Here is a 25,490-nt window from a genome sequence, read left to right on the forward strand (position 1 = left end):
GCACTGGGGCAGGCAGGGCTCCGGTGGGGAGAGGGGGCAGATTGCCCCCCGCTGGCACTGGGGCAGGCAGGGCTCCGGTGGGGAGAGGGGCAGATAGCCCCCCGCTGGCACTGGGGCTGGCAGGGCTCAGGTGGGGAGAAGGGCAGACAGCCCCCCCCCGCTGGCACTGGGGCAGGCAGGGCTCCGGTGGGGAGAGGGGGCAGATTGCCCCCCGCTGGCACTGGGGCAGGCAGGGCTCCGGTGGGGAGAGGGGCAGATAGCCCCCCGCTGGCACTGGGGCTGGCAGGGCTCAGGTGGGGAGAAGGGCAGACAGCCCCCCCCCGCTGGCACTGGGGCAGGCAGGGCTCCGGTGGGGAGAGGGGCAGATAGCCCCCCGCTGGCACTGGGGCAGGCAGAGATCTGGTGGGGAGAAGGGTAGACAGCACCCCATTGGCACTGGGGCAGCCAGGACTCAGGTGGGGGGGGAGGGCAGACAGCCCCCCCGCTGGCCCTGGGGCAGGCAGGGCTTAGGTGGGGGGGAGGGCAGACAGCTCCCCCTCCGCTGGCACTGGGGCAGGCAGGCATCTGGTGGGGAGAAGGGCAGACAGCCCCCTCGCTGGCACTGGGGCAGGCAGGGCTCAGGTGGGGAGAGGGGGCAGACAGCCCCCCCCCCACTGGCACTGGGGCAGGCAGGGCTCAGGTGGGGGGGAGGGCAGACAGCCCCCCCCCCCCGCTGGCACTGGGGCAGGCAGGGCTCAGGTGGGGAGAGGGGGCAGACAGCCCCCCCGCTGGCACTGGGGCAGGCAGGGATCTGGTGGGGAGAAGGGCAGACACAGCCCCTTCTGGGCTGCGTCATGGAGGGCTCCTGCTGGGAGAAGGAGGTGCAGAGGTTCCCCCATTGCTGCTGGGCAGTAAATTGTGACTGGCGTCAGGATCGCCCTGGGTGAACCCAGGACCCGGCTCCATAGGGCGGCCCCGCACCTGGCCCTTCCTGTGGGGCTAAGACCCACGGACCCCCATGCCCTGACCTACAGCCTCACCCCACATCCATCACGGGAACCTGGGGAAGGGCATCCCTCACAAGGCCTGCGAATTCCTTGTGGGCTCCTTGCAACTGGCAGAGCAGGAGGCCGAGATACTCACAGTGCCAGGCACAGAGCTGGGGACAGAGCGTCAGAACCAGGCCAGTGGGGCTGGACCCTCCTTTGCCTCAGGTAGGCTCTACCCAAGAGCCCGCAAGTCCTCCCCGCTCAGAGAGCCTCTTTCCCGTCCGTCCGTACGTGCGACTCTGCTGCTCCCTTTGTCACACACGCTCCATCCGTCTGTCCAGCTCTGCTCCTCGTCCCTGTCGCTGCGCCCACACCTGCACGCCAGCTCAGCTGTGCCCTGGCACCTCCTCCCGGCACACATGCCTTGCTCCGCTGCCTTGTCTGCCCCACGTCCGTCACCCTGCCCAGCTGCCTCTGCCTGAACAGCTCCAGGGTGTCAACATGCAGGGACCAAATGTTACAAATGCCTGCAGCTGCTGTCCCCAAAAATACCCTCCGATGACACGCGGGGCTGATAACGCAGGGCTGGGCAGGGCCAGCTATCTATAGCGCTGCAGCAGAAGTGCAGCCCTCGGCCCCAGCCAGGCCTTGCCCTGCTGCTCTTCTTGGGCACAGAGCTCAGCACCGCCCAGGACAGACCCTGCGCAGGACCCTTGGGCGTCAGCACAGCCTCAATGACACCAAACTGCACACACTAGACAGGGTGCGCAGTGCCCAGAGGCCAGCAGCTCCCTGCTAGCAACTAGCCAGGAAGCTGGGAATGGGGTACAGGGGAAGCTAGCCCACAGCTGGGGGCTGAATGTTGCGTGAAGGTGGGGGATGGGGAGGCAGGGGACAATGGAATGCAGCAGGGGTGGGATGGAGAGCAGGGGATGATGCCTTGCAGCAGGGATGTGGGGCCCAGGAGATGCCAGGCTGCAGCGGGGGGTGGGATGGGGTGCAGAGATGTGGGGGGCAGGAACATGGGGTGCAGGGATGTGAGGTGCAGGGAGGTGGGCCACAGGGACATGGGGTGCAGGAGACACCAGGCTACAGCAGGGGGCACAGAGATGTCAGGGGCAGGGGCGTGGGAGACGCCAGCCTGCAGCTGGGGTGGGATGGGGCACAGAGACTTGGGGTGCAGGTATTGGGGTGCAGGAGATGCCAGGCTGCAGCAGGGGATGGGAAGGGGCACAGGGACATGGGGCACGGGGATGTGGGGCCTGGGAGACACCAGGCTGCAGCGGGGGTGCAATGGGGTGCAGGGATGTAGGAGGAAGGGACATGGGGCACAGGAGATGCCAGCCTGCAGTGGGGGTGGGATGGGGCGCATGGATGTGGGGGGCGGGGACATGGGGCAGAGGAGATGCCAGCCTGCAGCAGGGGTGGGATGGGGCACAGAGATGTGGGGTGCAGGTATTGGGGTGCGGGAGATGCCAAGCTGCAGCAGGGGGTGGGACGGGGCACAGGGACTTGGGGCACAGGGATGTGGGGTGCGGGAGACACGAAGCTGCAGCAGTGGGCACAGAGATATGGGGGAAGGGGCACAGGAGATGCCAGCCTGCAGCTGGGGTGGGATGGGGCACAGGGACGTTGGCCCCCACAGCAGCAGGGTCATTGGTACAGCTAACCCCGCTGTGTAACCAGGGGTAGATAAGAGCAGTGGTGTCAGGCGGGCTGCAGACCCAGGCACTGGTTACAGGCGGGCACACACAGCAGTAGTGTCAGGCGAACTGCAGCAGACCCAGGCACTGGTTACAGGCGGGCACACACAGCAATAGTGTCAGGCGAACTGCAGCAGACCCAGGTGCTGGTTACAGGCGGGCACACATAGCAGTAGTGTCAGGCAGGCTGCAGACCCAGGCACTGGTTACAGGCAGGCACACACAGCAGTAGTGTCAGGTGAGCTGCAGCAGACCCAGGTGCTGGTTACAGGCGGGCACACACAGCAGTAGTGTCAGGCGAGCTGCAGCAGACCCAGGTGCTGGTTCAGGCGGGCACACACAGCAGTAGTGTCAGGCGAGCTGCAGCAGACCCAGGTGCTGGTTACAGGTGGGCACACACAGCAGTAGTGTCAGGCAGACTGCAGACCCAGGCACTGGTTACAGGCGGGCACACACAGCAGTAGTGTCAGGCGAGCTGCAGCAGACCCAGGTGCTGGTTACAGGCGGGCACACACAGCAGTAGTGTCAGGCAGGCTGCAGACCCAGGCACTGGTTACAGGCGGGCACACATAACAGTAGTGTCAGGCGAGCTGCAGCAGACCCAGGCACTGGTTACAGGCGGGCACACACAGCAGTAGTGTCAGGCGAGCTGCAGCAGACCCAGGTGCTGGTTACAGGTGGGCACACACAGCAGTAGTGTCAGGCAGGCTGCAGACCCAGGCACTGGTTACAGGCGGGCACACACAGCAGTAGTGTCAGGTGAGCTGCAGCAGACCCAGGTGCTGGTTACAGGTGGGCACACACAGCAGTAGTGTCAGGTGAGCTGCAGCAGACCCAGGTGCTGGTTACAGGTGGGCACACACAGCAGTAGTGTCAGGCGAGCTGCAGCAGACCCAGGTGCTGGTTACAGGTGGGCACACACAGCAGTAGTGTCAGGCAGGCTGCAGACCCAGGCACTGGTTACAGGCAGGCACACATAGCAGTAGTGTCAGGTGAGCTGCAGCAGACCCAGGCACTGGTTACAGGTGGGCACACATAGCAGTAGTGTCAGGCGAGCTGCAGAAGACCCAGGCACTGGTTACAGGCGGGCACACACAGCAGTAGTGTCAGGCGAGCTGCAGCAGACCCAGGTGCTGGTTACAGGTGGACACACATAGCAGTAGTGTCAGGCAGGCTGCAGACCCAGGCACTGGTTACAGGCAGGCACACATAGCAGTAGTGTCAGGCAGGCTGCAGACCCAGGCACTGGTTACAGGTGGGCACACACAGCAGTAGTGTCAGGCAGGCTGCAGCAGACCCAGGCACTGGTTACAGGCGGGCACACACAGCAGTAGTGTCAGGCAGGCTGCAGACCCAGGCACTGGTTACAGGTGGGCACACACAGCAGTAGTGTCAGGCAGGCTGCAGCAGACCCAGGCACTGGTTACAGGCGGGCACACACAGCAGTAGTGTCAGGCAGGCTGCAGACCCAGGTGCTGGTTACAGGTGGGCACACATAGCAGTAGTGTCAGGCAGGCTGCAGACCCAGGCACTGGTTACAGGCGGGCACACATAGCAGTAGTGTCAGGCAGGCTGCAGACCCAGGCACTGGTTACAGGTGGGCACACACAGCAGTAGTGTCAGGCAGGCTGCAGCAGACCCAGGCACTGGTTACAGGCGGGCACACACAGCAGTAGTGTCAGGCGAGCTGCAGCAGACCCAGGTGCTGGTTACAGGCGGGCACACACAGCAGTAGTGTCAGGCAGGCTGCAGACCCAGGCACTGGTTACAGGCGGGCACACACAGCAGTAGTGTCAGGCGAGCTGCAGCAGACCCAGGCACTGGTTACAGGCGGGCACACACAGCAGTAGTGTCAGGCGAGCTGCAGCAGACCCAGGTGCTGGTTACAGGCGGGCACACACAGCAGTAGTGTCAGGCGAGCTGCAGCAGACCCAGGCACTGGTTACAGGCGGGCACACACAGCAGTAGTGTCAGGCGAGCTGCAGCAGACCCAGGTGCTGGTTACAGGTGGGCACACATAGCAGTAGTGTCAGGCAGGCTGCAGACCCAGGCACTGGTTACAGGCGGGCACACACAGCAGTAGTGTCAGGCGAGCTGCAGCAGACCCAGGTGCTGGTTACAGGCGGGCACACATAGCAGTAGTGTCAGGCAGGCTGCAGACCCAGGCACTGGTTACAGGCGGGCACACATAGCAGTAGTGTCAGGCAGGCTGCAGACCCAGGCACTGGTTACAGGCGGGCACACACAGCAGTAGTGTCAGGCGAGCTGCAGCAGACCCAGGCACTGGTTACAGGCGGGCACACACAGCAGTAGTGTCAGGCGAGCTGCTGCAGACCCAGGCACTGGTTACAGGCAGGCACACATAGCAGTAGTGTCAGGCGAGCTGCAGACCCAGGCACTGGTTACAAGCAGGCACACATAGCAGTAGTGTCAGGCAGGCTGCAGACCCAGGCACTGGTTACAGGCGGGCACACACAGCAGTAGTGTCAGGCGAGCTGCAGCAGACCCAGGTGCTGGTTACAGGCGGGCACACACAGCAGTAGTGTCAGGCGAGCTGCAGCAGACCCAGGCACTGGTTACAGGCGGGCACACACAGCAGTAGTGTCAGGTGAGCTGCAGCAGACCCAGGTGCTGGTTACAGGCGGGCACACACAGCAGTAGTGTCAGGCGAGCTGCAGACCCAGGCACTGGTTACAGGCAGGCACACATAGCAGTAGTGTCAGGCAGGCTGCAGACCCAGGCACTGGTTACAGGCAGGCACACATAGCAGTAGTGTCAGGCAGGCTGCAGACCCAGGCACTGGTTACAGGTGGGCACACACAGCAGTAGTGTCAGGTGAGCTGCAGCAGACCCAGGTGCTGGTTACAGGTGGGCACACACAGCAGTAGTGTCAGGCAGGCTGCAGACCCAGGCACTGGTTACAGGTGGGCACACACAGCAGTAGTGTCAGGCGAGCTGCAGCAGACCCAGGTGCTGGTTACAGGTGGGCACACACAGCAGTAGTGTCAGGCAGGCTGCAGACCCAGGCACTGGTTACAGGCGGGCACACATAGCAGTAGTGTCAGGCAGGCTGCAGACCCAGGTGCTGGTTACAGGTGGGCACACATAGCAGTAGTGTCAGGCAGGCTGCAGACCCAGGCACTGGTTACAGGCAGGCACACATAGCAGTAGTGTCAGGCAGGCTGCAGACCCAGGCACTGGTTACAGGTGGGCACACACAGCAGTAGTGTCAGGCAGGCTGCAGACCCAGGCACTGGTTACAGGCGGGCACACACAGCAGTAGTGTCAGGTGAGCTGCAGCAGACCCAGGTGCTGGTTACAGGTGGGCACACACAGCAGTAGTGTCAGGCAGGCTGCAGACCCAGGCACTGGTTACAGGCAGGCACACACAGCCGTTAGTGTCCAGGCAGGCTGCCACGACATGACAACCCAGGTCTAGGCAGGCTGCAGACCCAGGCACCTACAGGGCAAGTATGTGTAGTGCAGGCATGGCTGCAGACCCAGGCACTGTGTTACAGTGCGGGCACACACAGCAGTAGTGTCAGGACAGGCCTGCAGACCCAGGCCCTGTGTTACAGGCGGGCACACACAGACAGTAGTGTCAGGCGAGCTGCCGCAGACCCAGGCACTGGTTACAGGCGGGCAGCACACCAGCCCGTAGTGTCAGGTGAGCTGCAGCCAGACCAGGGCTGGTTACAGGTGGGCACACACAGCAGTCGTGTCAGGCGGAGCTGCAGCAGACCCAGGTGCTGGTTACAGGTGGCACAACCACAGCAGTCGTGTCAGGCAAGGCCTGCAGACCCAGGCCACTGGTTACAGGTGGGCACACACAGCAGTAGTGTCAGGCGAGCTGCAGCAGACCCAGGTGCTGGTTACAGGTGGGCACACACAGCAGTAGTGTCAGGCAGGCTGCAGACCCAGGCACTGGTTACAGGCGGGCCCACATAGCAGTAGTGTCAGGCAGGCTGCAGACCCAGGCACTGTTTACAGGCGGGCACACACAGCAGTAGTGTCAGGCAGGCTGCAGACCCAGGTGCTGGTTACAGGTGGGCACACACAGCAGTAGTGTCAGGCAGGCTGCAGACCCAGGCACTGGTTACAGGCGGGCACACATAGCAGTAGTGTCAGGCAGGCTGCAGACCCAGGCACTGGTTACAGGCGGGCACACACAGCAGTAGTGTCAGGCGAGCTGCAGCAGACCCAGGTGCTGGTTACAGGTGGGCACACACAGCAGTAGTGTCAGGCAGGCTGCAGACCCAGGCGCTGGTTACAGGCGGGCACACACAGCAGTAGTGTCAGGCAGGCTGCAGACCCAGGCACTGGTTACAGGCGGGCACACATAGGAGGCTTGTTATAAGCAGAAGCACTAGAGACAGGCACAGTGTTTGTGCTGTCGCTCAACGGCATTTGGCACAGGATGGGGTGGGCAGCTTTATGCTCTCTTTGCAGCTCCCCAGTCCTGGCAATACCTTCACTCACCCACCTGGGGAAGTCTGACTTCCCTCTGGACTGGGCTCCACCATCCTTGTCCTGCACACCCAGTGCACCGTGACCTCCCCCTGCCCGGGGCTGCATCCCCCTGCTCTGTTGTCCTTGCAGTCCTTGCATTCCAGACGTCTCGCTGTTTCCATAGCCCAGAGATAATATTCATGGCTAGCAGACATTTGCGTCAGTGTCAGATACGTCTCAATGCCACCATGCACAGGCAGAGCCCAGCAGGGAGGGCACAGCGAGCAGCACTGGCCGTGCAGACAGACGCTCATGGCTGAGACCCCTGCATGTGCCAGAGCCATGTGGCTGCTGCACCTGTTGCTGGCCCTGCTGGCTCCTGTCACTGCTGCAGGCTGCCAGGGTGCTGAGCTCGACAGGCAGCTCATCCTGGCCAAGCTCCGGGCCCAGGTCCTGGAGTATCTGAGTCCCAGCAGCCCCAGGAGCAGGGCCCAGCATGAGCGAAGGGGGATGCACAGGAGGCACATCTCAGGGACTCCAGCCCTCTGGGGCCAGGAGCTAGAGGACACCTCCCAGGTGATACTTTTCCCCACCACAGGTGAGAGAGGGGGTGCGGGGGTTAGACTGGACAGCACAGGGAGAGCAGGGGACTTAGACTGGGCAGGGACAGGGGAAGTAGGGAGAGCCGGGGGCTCAGGCTGGGCAGGATGGGGGCAGGGGGCTCAGACTGGGCAGGGATGGGGGCAGGGGGCTCAGGCTGGGCAGGACGGGGCAGAGGGCTCAGGCTGGGCAGGACGGGGGCAGGGGGCTCAGGCTGGGCAGGACGGGGGCAGGGGGCTCAGGCTGGACAGGACGGGGGCAGGAGGCTCAGGCTGGACAGGACGGGGGCGGTGGGGCTCAGGCTGGGCGGGACGGGGGCAGGAGGCTCAGGCTGGGCGGGACGGGGATGGGGGCAGGGGGCTCAGGCTGGGCGGGATGGGGATGGGGGCAGGGGGCTCAGACTGGGCAGGGACGGGGGCAGGGGGGCTCAGGCTGGGCAGGGACAGGGGTAGGGGGGCTCAGGCTGGGCTGAACGGGGGCAGGTGGGCTCAGACTGGGCAGAGATGGGGGCAGGAGGCTCAGGCTGGGCAGGATGGGGCAGGGGGGCTCAGTGTGGGCGGGACAGGGGTAGGGGGGCTCAGGCTGGGCAGGGATGGGGGCAGTGGGGCTCGGGCTGGGCGGGACAGGGGTGGGGGGATCAGGCTGGGCAGGACGGGGGCAGGTGGGCTCAGACTGGGCAGAGATGGGGACAGGAGGCTCAGGCTGGGCAGGATGGGGCAGGGAGGCTCAGTGTGGGCGGGACAGGGGTAAGGGGGCTCAGGCTGGGCTGAACGGGGGCAGATGGGCTCAGACTGGGCAGAGATGGGGACAGGAGGCTCAGGCTGGGCAGGATAGGGCAGGGAGGCTCAGTGTGGGCGGGACAGGGGTAGGGGGGCTCAGGCTGGGCAGGGATGGGGGCAGTGGGGCTCGGGCTGGGCGGGACAGGGGCGAGGGGGATCAGGCTGGGCTGAACGGGGGCAGGTGGGCTCAGACTGGGCAGAGATGGGGGCAGGAGGCTCAGGCTGGGCAGGATGGGGCAGGGGGTCTCAGTGTGGGCGGGACGGGGGCAAGGGGGATCAGGCTGGGCAGGGACTGGGGTAGGAGGTGCTCAGGCTGGGCAGGACAGGGGCAGTGGTCCTCAGGCTGGGTGGGACGGGAGCAGGGGTGCTCAGGCTGGGTAGGACGAGGCGATGAGGATCAGGCTGGGCAGGGACAGGGGTGGGGGGGATCAGGCTGCGCAGGATGGGGGCAGTGGGGCTATGGGGAGAGCCGTCCTGACCCACAGCCCCTGCTAGTCGAGCTCTGAGCTCCTCAGGATCCCCTGTTGTGCTGTGTTGTGACATGGCTGACTGGGGTGCAGTTGGGACCCCAAATGAACTTGTGACTGAAGGTGAATTTGAACCCAGGGCACCCGACAGCGCAGGAGGTGTTGGGGGGGGGAGGGCTACTGGGGATCTGCTCCAGCTGTTACCTGTGGGAGGAGGGGTTAAGACCCCATGAGGCTCCCAATGAGGTCAGGATAACTGGGGGTTCTCCCTTTCCCGCCCCCCCCCCCTCCCCAGCAAGCCAGAGCTACTTACCAAGGCGATGCCCATGGGACAGTCACACTGGCTCCCACAAGGCTCCACCAAGGGGCCTGGGATGGGGGCTCCTCCAGCCAGGGTGAGCAGGCGTGGGGGGAATCGCAGTACTGAGGGATGTGGTGGCAGGATAGGTGTGCCCCGAGATGGAGAGGCTGCTCTGCATGGGGCAGGAAGCTGGAGCTGGTGGGGCTTGATCAGAGCTGGAGAGGGTGGGGGAAGGGGTTGGAGCAGAGCTTGGAGGGTCTGCATCAGAGATGGGGGGGTAAGGGGGTTGGAGTGGAGCTGGGGGGAACCAAGGCAGGGAGCTGGCTGGGGGAGGGCTTGTGGGGGCCTGACTAGGCTGGAGGTGGGTCTGGGAAGTGGGGGGCAGCAGAGGAGCTAAAAGGACCTGGAGGGGTGAGTGGGTCAGGGCTGAAGCAGCTGAGGGCTGGATCGAAGGAGTAGGGGAGAGCTGAATTGGAGTGGGTGGGGGAGATCCAGGGGCTGGATTGAAGGAGGGGGCGGGGGAGAGCCGGGGGCAGGATCAGAGGAGGAGGGTGGGGGAGAGCTGGAGAGCTGAATTGGAGGAGGTGGAGGCAGCTGGGAGCCTTGATCAAAGGAGGGGTGGGGGAGACCTAGGGGGGCTGGACTGAAGGAGGGGTGAGGGAGATCCAGGAGCTGGGTTGGAGGGGGTGAGGGAGAGCTGGGGGCTGGACTGGAGGAGTAGGGTGGGGGAGATCCGGGGGCTGGATCAGCACTGGGCCCAGGGAGCAGGGGGAAGTGACTCAGCCAGGCTGGCACCCGGGTGGGGTTTGCTGCGGTTAGCCCTGTGGCTCTGGGGCCTGTACATCCGGGTGGTGGCTCTCTGGGCACGTGCTCAGGCAGGGATGGATACGGGCAGGAAGCAGGGGAAAGCTGGGGACTGGATCGGAGGGGGTGGGGGAGAGTCAGGGGCTGGATCAAAGGAGAGGGCTCGGGGAGATCCAGGGGCTGGATCGGAGGAGGGGGCTTGGGGGGATCCGGGGGCTGGATCAGAGGAGTGGGGTGGGGGAGATCCAGGGGCTGGATCGGAGGAGGGTGGTGGGGGAGATCCAGGGGCTGGATCGGAGGAGGGGGCTTGGTGAGATCCGGGGGCTGGATCAAAGGAGTGGGGTGGGGAAGATCTGGGGGCTGGATCAGCACTGGGCCCCGAGAGCAGGGGGAAGTGACTCAGCCAGGCGGGCACCTGGGTGGGGTTTGCTGTGGTTAGCCCTGTGGCTCTGGGGCCTGCCCATCCGGGTGGTGATTCTCTGGGCACGTGTTCGGGCAGGGATGGATACAGGTGGGGGGCAAGGGGTGACGGAAGGCAAGGCCAATGCAGTGGTGGGGCTGGAGTCTCTAGGGCAGTCTCCCCTCTGTCCTGTGGCCAGTGTCCTGGAGCACACAGCCCCACAGCTCAGAACTTCTTTTGGAAACCAGGCCATGCCTGTAAGCGGCTGGCGCCTATCCCCCTTCAGCCCCAGGCTCAGTGGGTGTCACCCCAGCCCCGGCCCGAAGCAAGCCCTGTCCCAGGCCACGCTGCAGAGGGGGCGCAAAGGTGTCTGGCCCCTGCCCCTGGCTCAACAAGATCCCAAGTCACACCGAGCTGTGCAGTTGCTCCTGTCTGACACGAGGTGTCAGGACCTTCTTGTTCTACGGGCACCTCCCTGGCGCCGGCTGGGACAGGGCATCCAGCTCTGGGGGAATGTGAGACGCTTGGCGCAGAGTGTAACTGAGACTGGTGCCTTGAGCTGCCAGAGGCTGAATGGGCCAGGTAGCAAAGCTCCTCACCAAACACTCCTCCCTCCCACCGATGCCCCACAGGCCCCGGCTAGCCCAGCCCAGGTTCCCCCCATTCTGCCAGTACCCCTCAGTCCTGACCCCCAGTCCCCTGCTATCCCAGCCCCAGCTGAGCTCCTCTCACACATCTCTGCTGGTGCCCCTCCATCCTGACCCCCAGCCTCCTGCAGTCCCACCGAGTCCCTCCTGAACCCAGTGGTTAATGCTGAAGGCCCAAACTCCCGACGTGCCATTCTGAAGTCTGACTTGGTGCAGCCAAGAGCCCTGGCCCCTGGTTCCCCTCCATTCCCTGCAGGCACCTCCTGTATGGGGCGCTGGGCAGGCCCAGGCCTGGGGGCTCCCGGCTGCTCTGCTGACCCTTGCTGCCCGTTTGCAGATGTGCCCTGTGAACCACCCCAGTCGGACGGGCTCCCGGAGGACGAGAGCGTTTTCACCTACCTCTTCCAGCCTTCACCTCACACCCTGAGCCGCGTGGTGACGTCCACCCAGCTGTGGTTCCACACCGGCCCGGTCCTCGTGCCCCCCGGCTCATCAGCTGCTGTCAACCGTTCTGCGGTGGGGGCAGACGTGCTGATCCTCTCGGGGCAGGGCCGGGTCACCGTGGCAGCCACTGTGGTGCAGGCAGCCGAGCAGTGGACGGTCTTTCACTTCGCTGCGCCCTTCCTGCGCTACGTCTGCCAGAAGCTCTTTGTGCTGCTGGTGCGCTGCCCGGACTGCCCCTGCACGGCTGACGCAGACAAGATGCCCTTCCTCATGGCCACCACCAAGCCCAAAGGGCCGGACAGAGCCCGCCGCTCCTCTGTGCCCTGGTCCCCGGCTGCCCTCAACCTACTGCAGCGCCCGTCAGAGGATGCCGCAGCCCACGCTGACTGCCATCGGGCCGCCCTCAACATCTCCTTCGAGGAGCTGGGCTGGGACAAGTGGATCGTGCACCCAAGCAGCTTCGTCTTCCACTACTGCCACGGCAGCTGCTCCGACGCCCACACCCTGAGCCACGCGCTGGGCTTCCGGCTGTGCTGTGCGGCCCTGCCCAGCACCATGCGCTCCCTGCGTGTGCGCACCACCTCCGACGGCGGCTACTCCTTCAAGTACGAGACCGTGCCCAACATCCTCACCCAGGACTGCGCCTGCATCTAGGGCTGCCGGGGACCACGCAGCCCTGCGCTGGGCTCTGCCGAGCCGGCCTGACTCTCCTGGAGCTCCCCGCCTGGCTCCCTGAGATGGGGTGGGTTGCAGTGGGGGGGCTGTTTTTCTGCTATGCGGTGTGGCGGGGGGGGGCGCCATTCCCCAATCATTCCCACATTGGGATGACCCAGCACGATGGAGCTGGGCTCCCTCAACCAGGGCTAGCAGGTCATTCTGACTGGATCCCAACTCCGGGGGGGGGGGGGGTCATTGCACTCAGCAAACCCAGCGGGCTCACACCTAGGATGACCAGACGTCCTGATTTTATAGGGACAGTTCCGATTTTTGGGTCTTTTTCTTATATAAGCTCCTGTTACCCCCACCCCCGTCCCGATTTTTCACACTTGTTGGCTGGTCACCCTGCTCACCCCCCCCCCCCCAAGGATCTGCCGATCCCAGAGCAGACAAGGGCTTGGGAGCCAGTTCAGGCTGGATCCTCCCTACAGCCCCCGGGTCACCGAGCCGGGCAGGTCCTGGGCAGGGCAAAGGGAAGAGTTCAACTCGCCAAACCTGCTCCAGGGTCAGTCCCTGCAGCTGCACCAGAGACCCCCCCCTTGCCTCCCCCCAGCCCAGGCTGCTCCCTCAACCCCCCCCCAGCCCAAGCTGCTCCCTCAGCCCCCCCCCCAGCCCAGGCTGCTCCCTCAACCCCCCCCCACCGAGCCCAGGCTGCTCCCTCAACCCCCCCCCAGCCCAAGCTGCTCCCTCAAACCCCCCCCCCCAGCCCAGGCTGCTCCCTCAACCCCCCCCCCCAGCCCAGGCTGCTCCCTCAACCCCCCCCCAGCCCAGGCTGCTCCCTCAAACCCCCCCCCACCGAGCCCAGGCTGCTCCCTCAACCCCCCCCCCAGCCCAGGCTGCTCCCTCAACCCCCCCCCCAGCCCAGGCTGCTCCCTCAACCCCCCCCCAGCCCAGGCTGCTCCCTCAACCCCCCACCCACCGAGCCCAGGCTGCTCCCTCAACCCCCCCCAGCCCAGGCTGCTCCCTCAAACCACCCCCCCCAGCCCAGGCTGCTCCCTCAAACCCCCCCCCACCGAGCCCAGGCTGCTCCCTCAACCCCCCCCAGCCCAAGCTGCTCCCTCAACCCCCCCCAGCCCAGGCTGCTCCCTCAACCCCCCCCCCAGCCCAGGCTGCTCCCTCCACCCCCCCACCCATCGAGCCCAGGCTGCTCCCTCAAACCCCCCCCCACCGAGCCCAGGCTGCTCCCTCAACCCCCCCCCCAGCCCAGGCTGCTCCCTCAACCCCCCCCAGCCCAGGCTGCTCCCTCAACCCCCCCCAGCCCAGGCTGCTCCCTCAAACCCCCCCCCACCGAGTCCAGGCTGCTCCCTCAACCCCCCCCCAGCCCAGGCTGCTCCCTCAACCCCCCCCAGCCCAGGCTGCTCCCTCAACCCCCCCCCACCGAGCCCAGGCTGCTCCCTCAACCCCCCCCCGAGCCCAGGCTGCTCCCTCAACCCCCCCCAGCCCAGGCTGCTCCCTCAAACCCCCCCCCCACCGAGCCCAGGCTGCTCCCTCAACCCCCCCCAGCCCAGGCTGCTCCCTCAACCCCCCCCCAGCCCAAGCTGCTCCCTCCACCCCCCCCAGCCCAGGCTGCTCCCTCAACCCCCCCCAGCCCAGGCTGCTCCCTCAACCCCCCCCCGTCCACCGAGCCCAGGCTGCTCCCTAAGCCCCCCCCAGCCCAGGCTGCTCCCTCAACCCCCCCCCCACCGAGCCCAGGCTGCTCCCTCAACCCCCCCCTCCACCGAGCCCAGGCTGCTCCCTCAACCCCCCCCCCACCGAGCCCAGGCTGCTCCCTCAACCCCCCCCAGCCCAGGCTGCTCCCTCAAACCCCCCCCCACCGAGCCCAGGCTGCTCCCTCAACCCCCCCACTGAGCCCAGGCTGCTCCCTCAACCCCCCCCCCACTGAGCCCAGGCTGCTCCCTCAACCCCCCCCCACTGAGCCCAGGCTGCTCCCTCAACCCCCCCCCAGCCCAGGCTGCTCCCTCAACCCCCCCCCCACAGCCCAGGCTGCTCCCTCAACCCCCCCCGTCCACCGAGCCCAGGCTGCCCCCTCAGTGCCCTTGGCAGGGGACCTTTCATTACCCCAATACCCTGCCAAGCGTCTCCCCCTCGGTCCCCCTGCCCCGTCCCACGGCTGAGGCCTGAGCGGGGGGGGGGGGTTGGCAAAGGCTCTGAATGGGGGAGGGAGGCGCTGAGCCCAGCAGGATATTGTTCAGCCTGAGGAAAGCTGTGGTGTGGTGCCTGGCCATGGGGAGCAGGAAGGGTGTTTCCCACCACCCACAGGAAATCACAAGGCTGGGGCCAAGGGAACGGAGCCCAAGCCGAGTCTCTGCCCTGCAGGGCCACTCCTCAGATGGGCCCCGGGCTACTCCCCAGGGCAGCACTGGTCCCCCTCAGTGTGTGGGGCTGCTTCAGCTCCTGCACTGGCTGGCACTTAGGGGAGTAATCTCCCCACGCAACCCGTGGGAAAGCAGAAGTGCTAGGCCTGGCTCAGAGGGGGCAGCTGCGCTCCACCTGGCCTGACAGGCTGCGACGGGGGCAGAGTGCAGGGGCTGGGACATGCAGTCTCCACCTGCACCAGCAAGCCAAGGGCTGGGGAGCAGGCTGCGCTCTACTCAGCAAGCGGTTAGTAGCTGTAAAGGTGGCTTTCTCACAGGGTAAATTAAATAAATCCTTGTTTCAAGGGACAGGAAATGCAAATTCTGATCACACACAACCCTAAAATTCCCAGGGTGTAACTGGCAGGAGTTGAACTCCACCATCAGAGCTCCAGCGCAGACCAGGGCACCAGCCCTGCATACGCACTTTGCCAGCAGGTGACAGCTATTTGCCAGCTTGCAGCAGGTCAGCGATGAGAGACCAGGTTCTCTGGATCTGGGAGGGCTCCGCAGGAGTCACGGCTGTAGTGGTCAGACAGAGCGATTTGGCCACACTGTCCTTCAGGCTGGATGTGCCAAGTGACAGATGGGTTTGCCATAATCAAGAGCCATGTTGTAGTCAGAATTAGGCCAGAAGTGACCTTGTGCCCCTATTTACCAGTACTGGGCTCTGGCGCCAGAGGGGGTGCAAGGCCTCGCATGGGAGGGAGCTGTGAGCACAGGAAAGATGAAACCAGAACTTCTGTCTCCTGGTACCCAACTCACTGCACCTCCACTGGCTGCATAGGGGCTTAAACTGCAGCAAGGGAGATTTAGGTTGGACATTAGGAAAAAGTTCCTAACTGTCAGGGTGGTTAAACACTGGAATAAATTGCCTAGGGAGGTTGTGGAATCTCCATCTCTGGAGATATTTAAGAGTAGGTTAGATAAATGTCTATCAGGGATGGTCTAGACAGTATTTGGTCCTGCCATGAGGGCAGGGGACTGGACTCGATGACCTCTCGAGGTCCCTTCCTGTCCTAGAGTCTATGAGGTCTCTCACCAGCTGATCATCGCCTGACACAATGGCACAAAGTGGCCAGCAGCCAGACACAGCCTGGGTTAGGGGGGGGGGACAGGATCCAGGCCCCGCTCCTGTAACGGCCGAGGGTTTGAATTCAAATCCAGGGAACCAATTGGCTAGGATGGAAATGGTCAGTGAAAATGCAAATGACCTGGCTGGCAGGGGGGAGGGGCTGCTGGGCTCAGGATACCTGCCTACCTGTAACCAGCCCCCTGGGGCTGAGTGGGAGGGAGAGATGCTCCCCGCCCCCCTGCACACCGGAGAGGGGGCTCACGCTGGCTCTGATGCTGTGACCAGAGCAGAGAGCTCGCTGCCTGGCCCCACTGGGACAGCAAGGGCAGCGCTGAGCACGGGGGGAGCTGAGACCCCAGCTGAGTGGGGGGACACCCAGGCAGGACAGGTCAGCTGCCAAACAGGTTTGCCTGGTCCAGACGTGCTGCTGGGAAGTGATTACACAGCAGGAAGGGAGCTACCAGGGACAGGGCTCAGGGGGGCTGTGACCCCAGGCCCAGCCAGCGAGAGGGAGCAGGTCCCACTCCCTGCCCCAGCTGCTGAATCCCAGACTGAGCTGCAGAGGGATCCCTCCTTGGAGAAGCTGAAGGAACTTGCTGGCCATGGCGCTGCAAACCCCCTTGGGGAAGGCTGCAGGGACAGAGTCCTGCAGGAGGAGGGATTCCTGTACCGGGAATGGGCTCTTCAAGGGGAAGTAGAACTGGGGGGAATCGGGAGGCAGCTGGTGGTGCCCCAGGAATCCACAGGGTTCTTCCCTTTCGAGCTGCTGGATGGGAGGAGAGTGAGGGGACCCCTGAACCTGAAGAGGGAGGATTGGATGAAGAAGGGGGAAGACCCCCGGGGGGATCTCTTCCCTGAGATGGGAGCCAATCTCCCCATCAGGTGTTCCCCATTCAGAGTCACTGGGAAAGCAGCCCAGAACCTGGAGAGAGAGGTCAAGGACCTGCTGGCTTTAGATGGGATCCAGCCGTTTTACAGTCCATGGGCCTCACCCGTGGGGCTGATCCCCAAGCGAGACAGAATGATCTGGTTTTATGGGGGCTATCAGAAGCTTAAAGCCATCACAGTGTCCAATGCCGACCCCATGCCTAGGCCTGGGGAGATTCTAGACAAGCTGAGAGGGATGGAGAACTTGGCCCTGGCAAACACTGATAACATGTGCATCTTTAGCCAGACCTGGGAGGAACAGGTGTCCCAGGTGAAGAGGGGGCTGGGCTGCCTCAAGAAGGTGGGACTAACGGTAAAAGCTGGAAAGTTCAAGGGGGGACGGCAGAGGTGTTGTGTCTGGGCCACAAAGTGGGAAGTGGCTGCCCAAGCCCAGAACTGGCAAAGGTCAAGATGGGGGCTCTTAACCGAGGGAGCCCAAATCACAGACCAGAGTGCTGGGAAAAGACCCAATCCCAGCTTGAAGCCCAGGGGTACTGGGGTGGCAAAGGGTGTGGGCTGCATAAACCTTCCCACATGCGCCCTGCAAGTGCCATCAAGCACACCCGACCTAAGGGAGGGCGTAAAACTGGACTGTCCTGGTGTAACTCACCCCAAGGGATGGGAGAGATGCTGGGGCATCCATGGGAAACTTGGTGGGTTCGAACTTCCCCAGGTCACTGGCTGGAGTGACCTCGCTCAGTTCGGTCTCGAAGGGGGGAGAGATGTGACGAACTGGGAAAGTTCTTAATGTTTTCTCTAAGTACTGTGTTGGTGCCTCAGTGTCCCCATGTCAGTTCTTAAGTCTCTGGCAGAGCCAAGGGCCAGTGCACCTAAATGCCTGACCCTCTGTCTCCTAGCAACTGATGGCCTGGGCCCCTCCCCTGCAAAGGTACCAGCTGAAGGTGTTGGAGACAAAGGGATCAGGTGACCTCCTGGCCCGGGAAAGGAGCTGAGCAGAGAGGAGGGGCTGGGAGGGGTTGTGAGTCTGAAGCTGGCTGGGGTCGAGGGTGGAGGGCAGACCTGGGGGTCTGGCTCACTGGCCCCAGAATGGACCCAGCCGAGGGGTCCGGTTCGCTGTATCTACAAGCTCTGTTTTAGACCCTGTTCCTGTCATCGAATAAACCTCTGTTTTACTGGCTGGCTGAGAGTCACGTCTGACTGCAAAGTGGGGGTGCAGGACCCGGTGGCTTCCCGAGGACCCCACTGGGGTGGACTCGCTGTGGGAAGCGCCCGGAGGGGCAGAGGATGCTGAATGCTCCAAGGAGAGACCCAGGAGGTGAAGCCGTGGGAGCTTCTTGCCCTGAACAAGTCTGCTCCAAGGGAGAGGAGGTTCCCCAAAGTCCTGACTGGCTTGGTGGGGTGCAGTTCCAGAGCATCGCCCGGTGACTCCGTGACACAGCCCAAGGGTTGAACACTGGGCCCAGCCTGGCATTCAGAGCTCGCAGGGAATGAGGGGTCACCAGAGCTGGCTGAACTAGCAGGTGCAGAAAACTCACTTTTTTGCTGTTGCTGCTCCCCTGCATTCCTGGGCTCAGTTGCCTCTACCCACCTACTCCAGTGCTCACTGAGCAGTCACACAGCCCATGCCAAGGGCCCCAAGATCCCCTTCCAGTGCCTCACCAAGCCCTTTTGGCCCAGACCTGCCCCAAGCCCCTCTGAGCTCCAACCTAGACACTCAGCTCAATTCTGGAGCAAGCACCTGCACCAATAGAGCCCCAGGACAGGGGGGGATTGGCTGCCCCGGGAGCAGGGCCTTTCTCCTCCAGATGGCCCAGGTTCCCATCCAGCCTCAGGGCGGGCCAGGATTCACACTCTGCTCCGTCCTCAGCCCAGATGTGGCCCGGGACAGTAAGGCTCTGTGATGAACACCAGCGAGCTGGATGAGGGCCCTCATGTGTCCTTGCCCTTTATTTTCTAATCTGGCAAACCATAGCTCAGCGGTCTCCCTGTGCACACATACAGTGCCTGGGGCAGGAGGAGGAGGAGGAGGGAAAACCACACGGGGAGTGAGAGATCCGGGGCAGCATTCTGCTTTTCTATGCAGTTCCCCCAGCCAACCCCCCTGAAAAACCAGCTGCAGGGCTCTGTACAAAACATCTCCGAGTTTTACTAAAATATAAAAACTTCATAATCATTTGAGTAAAAAGCAAAGATAAAATAATCACGTGACCCAGGCTGAGATGATTAGACACACCCAGCATTTCCCAGCTGGTTCTGGACTGTCCTAAGGCATGCAGGCCCTGCCACAGCACAGGAACCCATGTTTGCCGCGCTATGCCCCAGAAAGGAAAGCAGATGCCTCTGGGATGCCTGAGTCTTGGAATGTAACCGAGTCAGCTTTGGCCCAAGCACCAGCCAGCCAGATGCAAAGCTGCTGGCAGGGGAAGTGAAGGAGACAGGCTGGGTAGGGGACCCTGCCACATTGGCCCCGCTGGCAGGAAGCCAGAGATGCCAATCCCTATTCCCCGTGCAAATCAGACACCAGGGCCTGGGCAGAGCCCCCAGCCTGGCAGTTCGTACCTATATGTGCAACGTGGGGGGGCCTTGTGCCACTGCCTCCACAAGCTGCTTTATAGTCAGTGCGAGTCTTTGGCCCTTGGGGCTGAGTTTACAGCACAGCTGCCCCCTCAGCACGGTCCCTGCCCTTCCACTGGGTAGCATGTAAACCCTCACCTCGTAGCGCCCTATTCTTCCCCCAGAGACTTGCTCAGCCTCTTGCTAATCTACAACCCCCTACACCAGCCAATCCAGAGAGCATGAGCATTAGGTGGAGGGGACACTCAGGGGCCCTGTCTGGAACAGGCCCCCTGACAAAAACCCAGGGACCAGGGCTCTCCCGTGCAGAGACTGGCCATTCCTACTTGCAGCTCAGCGGGGAACCAGCTCCCCTCCCCCCACAGGGAACGGCTGTCCCATATTTAAAGCTCGGTGCGACCCAGTCTGCCTGCAACTCTGGGTAGACATGTCCACTGGCTTGGCTCCCCCAGGCCGGTTGCAGCCAGGAGATCGAGATGTCAGACCCAGCTTGGAGGAAGGACCTCAAGGGAATGGTGTGCATAGGCCCAGCCCCGCGGGATTCCCACTCGGCGACAGCTCCCTGCCACGGTGGGAAAGCGACCACCTCCATGCGACTGCACACAAGCCCTTTGCCATGGCAGTGCAGCATCCCTCACTGCTGGGGGGGCGGGGGGGAAGCTGGCTGCAGGTCCCAGGGGGGAGGGCCGCAGGTGTTTGGGGCTGGGGATGTGCACCGACAAGTTTATAAAAACTACAAAAATACAAGATTCCCTTTTTAAAAAAGTGAGACAAGTGAAGGGATGTTCCTCCCCCAAGTCACCTTCCCATGCCAGCCTGCCCTGCTGGAGCCCCAGAGGAGGCAGAGGGCTTCCCAGCCCAGCCCTCCTTGGAAGCTCAGCCCCCAACCCTGTGTCATCCGGTCCCCCCACCCCACCCGTTTCCCCAGCACAGGCTGTCCAGGTTCCAGTGGTCTTCCCTGAGCATGTTGCCAGTCCCAGCCATTCTGTCACCATCTCTGGAGCTGCCCTGAGGGGCCCAGCCTATCACAATCCTGTGGGAGGAGAACACACACGTTAGGGTCCTGCTGCAGCACCCCCAGAGGAGTCTGAGAGAGCCCCGTGGTTGGGGACACAGATGCGGGCAGGCTAGCACCTGGGAGACAGCTAGGGGCATGGCCCAGACCTTCCTCACCTGTGGTTCTCTCGCAAGCAGACCCTTCATTTTCGTGGGCCAAGTTGAGGCGGTTCTGCTCGGCAGCGAGACCGTTGGCCTCAGGGCTGCTGCTGCGCGAGGGGCTGGCCGTCTCCAGTGGAGGGTTCAGCTGGAAGGCCATCTCCAGGTGCTCCTGGGCCATGCGGAGATGCTTGCGCAGCCGGTCCAGCTCGTGCTCGCGGGAGCACTCGGCCGGAGAGCTGGCCAGGTTCTCGCTGTAGTCCAGCTTCCCGTTGGCCAGCTGGCCCTTGGGGGGCTCTTTCTTCAGCGAGTGGTAGGTGGGAGGTGCGCTGGGGGCCCTCTTGGCATAGTGCGGCCCAGAGTGGCTGTCGTGGAGGCTCGGGCTGTCGCTGCCCTGGTGCAGCAAGTCCCGGATGCGGCCGACCCCCAGGTGACAGAGCTCGAGGAGGTTGAGGAAGAGACAGAGCCCACTGACCGCGTACATGATGAGCAGGAAGATGGTCTTCTCGGTGGGCCGGGAGACAAAGCAGTCGACGATGTGCGGGCACGGGCTGCGGTTGCACACGTAGGAGGGGCTCACCTCAAAGTGGTACAGCACGTACTGCCCGAAGAGGAAGGCCACCTCCAGCACAGAGCGGCACAACAGCTGCAGCACATAGGCCTTCATCAGCCCATCCTGGCGGATCCGCCGGCGCCCGTCGTGTTTCTCGCCTCCCTCCCCACCCTTCTCCTTCTCCACCTCGATCTCCTCCAAGATCATGGGATCCTCCTCATTATCCTCCTCTGCCTCCTCGTAGTCCCGTCCGGCGCCCCGCCGCACCACAGGCATGCGCCCCCCCTGGCCCCCGGCCCCCCGCCGGTGGGCCTCCGGCCCGCGGGCAAGGCGGTGCATGGCGAAACCCAGGTACATGACAGAGGGTGTAGCCACCATGATGATCTGGAAGATCCAGAAGCGGACATGGGAGAGGGGTGCGAAGGCATCGTAGCAGACGTTCTCGCAGCCCGGCTGCTGCGTGTTACACACAAACTTGCTCTGCTCATCATAGTAAATGGACTCCCCACCCACAGCAGTCAGCACGATGCGGAAGACGATGAGGACAGTGAGCCAGACCTTGCCCACAAAGGTTGAGTGGTTGTTGATTTCCTCCAGGAGTCGGGTCAGGAAACTCCAGCTCATCCTGGCCTGGATGATGGCTCAGACCCTACAGGAGGCAAGGGGAGCAGACAGCCGATAAACCTCAGAGTGAACGCAACCCACTAGCCCCAGCTGAGCCCCCGAACCGCCAGACCCCACAGCACTCACCGCCAAGAGGGGACGCCCCCCCAGGGCAGCAGGGCTCCAGCCAGAGCACAGCACCATGGGTACAGCACAGGAGGCAGAGGGGCCTGTTCCTGGGCGAGTCATTGTGACAGTCCCCCATTCTGTGTCCCTCCTCCACTGGCTGCAGCCCCAGTCCCTGCTCGCTCGTCCACCCAAAGGGTTCCAGGCACCTCACAGAGGGGGAAGGAGCCAACAGCTCAAACACTGGGTGCATCTCCCTTTCCCACATGCCTATTCAGTACGACCCCTCCAGCACCATCCCTCCAGCACATCCACCATGGAAAGGCTGGCTCCCCCACTGGACATCCTCCCCCACCAAACACAGGCTACAAGCCCCTCCCCCTTGAACCCCTGCCTACTCGCCTTCACTCTCCATGCACAGGACCACACGGACCAAACCAAACATCCTGTTAGCCAGGAGCGTGTGCTAAACCAGGCTCCTCGGGGGCAGGCAGATAGGTTTGCACACATGCTCTTGCCCCCAGAGGTGCTCTTGGCTACTGGAAGCCAAACTCCCCACAGGGCACAAATGTATCTGCAAGACAGGACAGTCCAGCCCCCACCCCCATCCTCTCTTTCAGCAGGAGACTCTGGCAGGGGCCCAGCCTCAACCATCCACTAGGGGTTGGGTCAGCAGCTACCTGGCCCTACTTCAAACACGGTGCCACTCCAGAATCAATCCAGCGCCACTCCTGTGACACTCCCTGCTCCAACCTGACCCAGCCAGAGACCCTGCTCCCAGAAAGCACCTGGCATGCACTGTGGGGACATGGAGACCCCCATCCAGAGGCAGCATGAGACGCCTCCCAGCATAGCAGACAGCCCCCAATTCACTGCTCCTGCCCCGCTCCCAGCTCCCGCATCCTGCTGGGGGAGAATGCAGAAAAGTGCCACAAAACTGACCTGAGGACTGGAGAAAATGGCTCACAGTGAGGGATGCATGGATCTCAACCTGTTTATTTTATTAAAACAAAGAGAAATGACTGGATTGCAGCGTATAGACACCTTGAGGGGGCACATTACAGGCTCCCTAATCCAGTGGAGAAAGGCGGGACAAGGACCAATGGCTGCCAGCTGAAGCCAGACAAATCCCAATGCGAAATTAGGCACAAATTAACAGCGAGGCTCATTAACCACGGGAATGGGACAGAGATGGGCAGATTCTCCACCTCAACCTGGAGACCCCTCTGGATGGTGCATTAGTCAAAGCCAGTTCAGTGGGCTCCATCCAGGGATCACTGGGGGAAGGTCTCTGGCCTGGGCTCCACTGGGGAAATCAGACTAGATGATGTAATGGTCTTTTTGGGCCTTACTCTCTGTGATTCTGGCAAAGGAGCAAGGCAGAGGAGCCTGGGGCAGAGGGGACGTGCACCCAAAGCACTGGGGAGGTGGGAGGCACATCAGCTCAGGGCAGGAGAGGGCAGGGAAATGGCACTGATACGAAATGTAGAGGAGGCACCAGCTGGGACAGGCAGCCAGACAGCATCCCTCCAGCGCGATTCCCGTCCCAGGTGCTGCTCCTGTTTGTCCTTGTCACACAGACTCACAGGTCTTGGACCAGTGCCACATCCTGGAATGAGGGCAGGTGCTTTGTGAAGGAAGCACCGCCTGGGTCTGGTGCTCACACACAATGAACACCTTGGGGGAGGAACCCTGCTCTGGCAGTGGAGACACTGCGGCCTATCCCAGCACCGCCACGTGGCCGCAGGGCGAGAACTCAGGCCAGCCAGTGCCCACTCCCAGCATCAGACCCACCAGGCCCGGACACCCCACAATCCCACATACAGCAGTGAGGAGGATTCACAGAGGAAAGAGTTGGCAGAGAGGCCGGTCAGTGGGGAGCAGGGCACAGCTGCAGGAGGGAGTAGGTAGGAGGCCAAGGAATTGCAGGGGGTCCAGAAGAGGCGGCTGGCCCCAAAGGTCCTTTACAGAGGATAGGGGGACACTCTGAGCAGAGGGAGGCCCTGGAGCTGCTTGTGGGGAGACCCAAGAAGGGGAGGCTTTGTAAGAGGTGGAGGAGACACCCCCCTCTGCCCTGGCTCTACTCATTGGGGTGCTGCACTCTGATGCAAAGCCGGACGTGTGGCAAGGCAGCCACAAGAGGGGCTGGGAGAGCTCGAGGCGGGGTTGGGGCTTGACTCTTCCACAGCACACAATGTAATCTCTGTGCAGCCTCCTCTCGGCGCCTGTTCACCTAGCCGAGGGCTCGTCTAAATGGGCAGCTCCTCCAGTCACAGGAGCTCTGTGGCCCCCTTGCCAGCACTCCGCTCCCCTAACACCAGTGTCTTAGGAAAGGCCCCTCACACCAGAACAGTCGCTCCAGCACCGCACCAGCGGTTTAAACCCACACCTTGGCTTATGCCCGGTAACTGTCCTAGTCTACTGTGTAGACGCGCTAGCGTGCCAGCCTGGTGCCATCCAAGCACTGCGCGGTGCCTGCTGGCTCTCGGGGTGCTTCCCAGCCGGAGCTGGGACCACGGGGTGCTGACGCTGCAGTCGGGCCCCGCCATGGGTTAGCACCAAGCACGGCGGATACTTTAAAACCATCCAGCGGCCCCGGCTGGAGGGCGAACGCCAGGACTGGCAGCTTGGATGCTCTATGGGGCCCATGGGGTGAGGCAGGCAGCGTGGAGCCCGTAGGGCAGGACAGGCAGCGTGGAAGGTCTATGGGGGCCGTGGGGTGGGGCAGGCGGGCAGCCGAGAGGAGTCCGTGGTGGGTGGCAGGCGAGCACTGTGGGCCCGTGGGACACCCGCCCCCCCCAGCTGTTCGCACAGCCAGAGTTTCCAGCTTCACCCAAAGCCCCTTTTCCCCCTCGCCCGGGCCGGGCCGGGCCGGGCCGCTCCCGCCAACAGCCCCGCCGGTGTCAGGTAACAGGGGCCGGCTCGGCTCGGCGCCACATGAATCGGAAACACCCCCCCCACCCCGTGCCCGGCTCCTACCCCCCCTCTGATTCCCCTGCCCCCCACGACTCGTGCCTGGCTCCTGCCTCCCCCACTGACTCCTCCCACCCCGAGTCCCTGCCTGGCTCCGGAGCCCCCCGAGCCTCCCCTCTCGGTCCACCCGTGCAGCAGCCCGGGGGCGGCTGGGGAGTGGGGGGCTCAGGCTGTCCTGGAACCCGCCCCCCCGCCAACTCTAACGCGAGAGCCGGACCGGGACCCCGCTCCCCCGGGGCCCCTTGTTCCGCCACGGCCCCGCCTCGCTCCGCTCCCCCCGGGACCCCCCGCGATCCACCCGGCTCCGCTCCCCCCAGGACCCCCCGCGATCCGCCCGACTCCTCCGGCTCCGCTCCCCCCGGGACCCCCCGCCCCGCTCCCCACGGGACCCCCCGCGATCCGCCCGACCCCCCGCCCCGCTCCCCCCGGGACCCCCCGCGATCCACCCGGCTCCGCCCCCCCACGGGACCCCCCGCGATCCGCCCGACTCCTCCGGCTCCGCTCCCCCCGGGACCCCCCGCGATCCACCCGGCTCCGCCCCCCCCGTGACCCCCCGCGATCCACCCGGGACCCACCCCGCGATCCGCCCGGCCCCGCTCACCAGAGCCGGACACGCTCCCGGCGGGACAAAGCGCCGCGCCTGGTTCCCGCCCGCCGAACAAAGCGTGGCCCTGTCGGCCCCAGCTGCCCCGCCCCACGCCCGCCCCCAGCCCCACGGGCAGGGCCCCGGCCGCGAACTAGATTAACCCACATGTTGCAATGTTCCGGGAACCAGCTCGGAGCCACCAGCTGCCGCCCCCGGGGCCCTCCCCTTCCTGCACCCCGTCAGCCCCGGGACCCCCCTCTCCGACCCTGGAACCCCCCCTCTCCCTGCCCCCAATCACCACCGGGAGACCCCTTCTCCCTGCCC

General features: G+C 63.9%; 3 protein-coding genes across 11 annotated transcripts in view; 1 reads left to right on the forward strand and 2 right to left on the reverse strand.

Moving 5' to 3' along the window:
- OBSL1 (obscurin like cytoskeletal adaptor 1) overlaps nt 1–9,777 on the reverse strand; it is a 69,252-nt gene extending 59,475 nt beyond the window's left edge. For 3 of the 8 annotated variants that reach the window (XM_030579705.1, XM_030579712.1, XM_030579704.1), the window contains exon 1: nt 1,020–1,045. In XM_030579705.1, the coding sequence (XP_030435565.1) occupies nt 1,020–1,030 (11 nt within the window). In that variant the 5' untranslated portion in view covers nt 1,031–1,045. Of the gene's footprint in view, nt 1–1,019; nt 1,046–1,122; nt 1,652–9,279 lie in introns of those variants that run through there. The other 5 variants (XM_030579710.1, XM_030579709.1, XM_030579707.1 and 2 more) reach the window with 3 other exon arrangements.
- INHA (inhibin subunit alpha) lies at nt 7,433–12,567 on the forward strand. Its single transcript, XM_030579382.1, has 2 exons — nt 7,433–7,718; nt 11,456–12,567. The coding sequence occupies exons 1-2, from the start codon at nt 7,433–7,435 to the stop codon at nt 12,214–12,216; spliced, it is 1,047 nt and encodes a 348-aa protein (XP_030435242.1). The 3' UTR covers nt 12,217–12,567.
- Nucleotides 12,568–20,060: 7,493 nt separating this feature from the next.
- LOC115660027 (gap junction gamma-1 protein-like) lies at nt 20,061–25,250 on the reverse strand. 2 transcript variants are annotated; one of them, XM_030580950.1, is made up of 4 exons: nt 25,182–25,250; nt 22,550–22,598; nt 20,344–21,527; nt 20,061–20,203 (listed from the first exon to the last, which is right to left on the reverse strand). In XM_030580950.1, exons 3-4 carry the CDS (start codon nt 21,500–21,502, stop codon nt 20,196–20,198), a joined length of 1,167 nt encoding a protein of 388 aa, XP_030436810.1. In that variant the 5' UTR covers nt 21,503–21,527; nt 22,550–22,598; nt 25,182–25,250; the 3' UTR covers nt 20,061–20,195. The 2 variants fall into 2 exon arrangements, with proteins under 2 accessions (XP_030436810.1, XP_030436811.1); XM_030580951.1 differs by lacking the exon at nt 22,550–22,598 and having other exon boundaries at nt 25,182–25,249.
- Between the last annotated feature and the right edge of the window lie 240 nt (nt 25,251–25,490).

Source organism: Gopherus evgoodei, chromosome 11 (genome assembly GCF_007399415.2).
Source record: "Gopherus evgoodei ecotype Sinaloan lineage chromosome 11, rGopEvg1_v1.p, whole genome shotgun sequence".
Lineage (NCBI taxonomy): Eukaryota > Metazoa > Chordata > Testudines > Testudinidae > Gopherus > Gopherus evgoodei.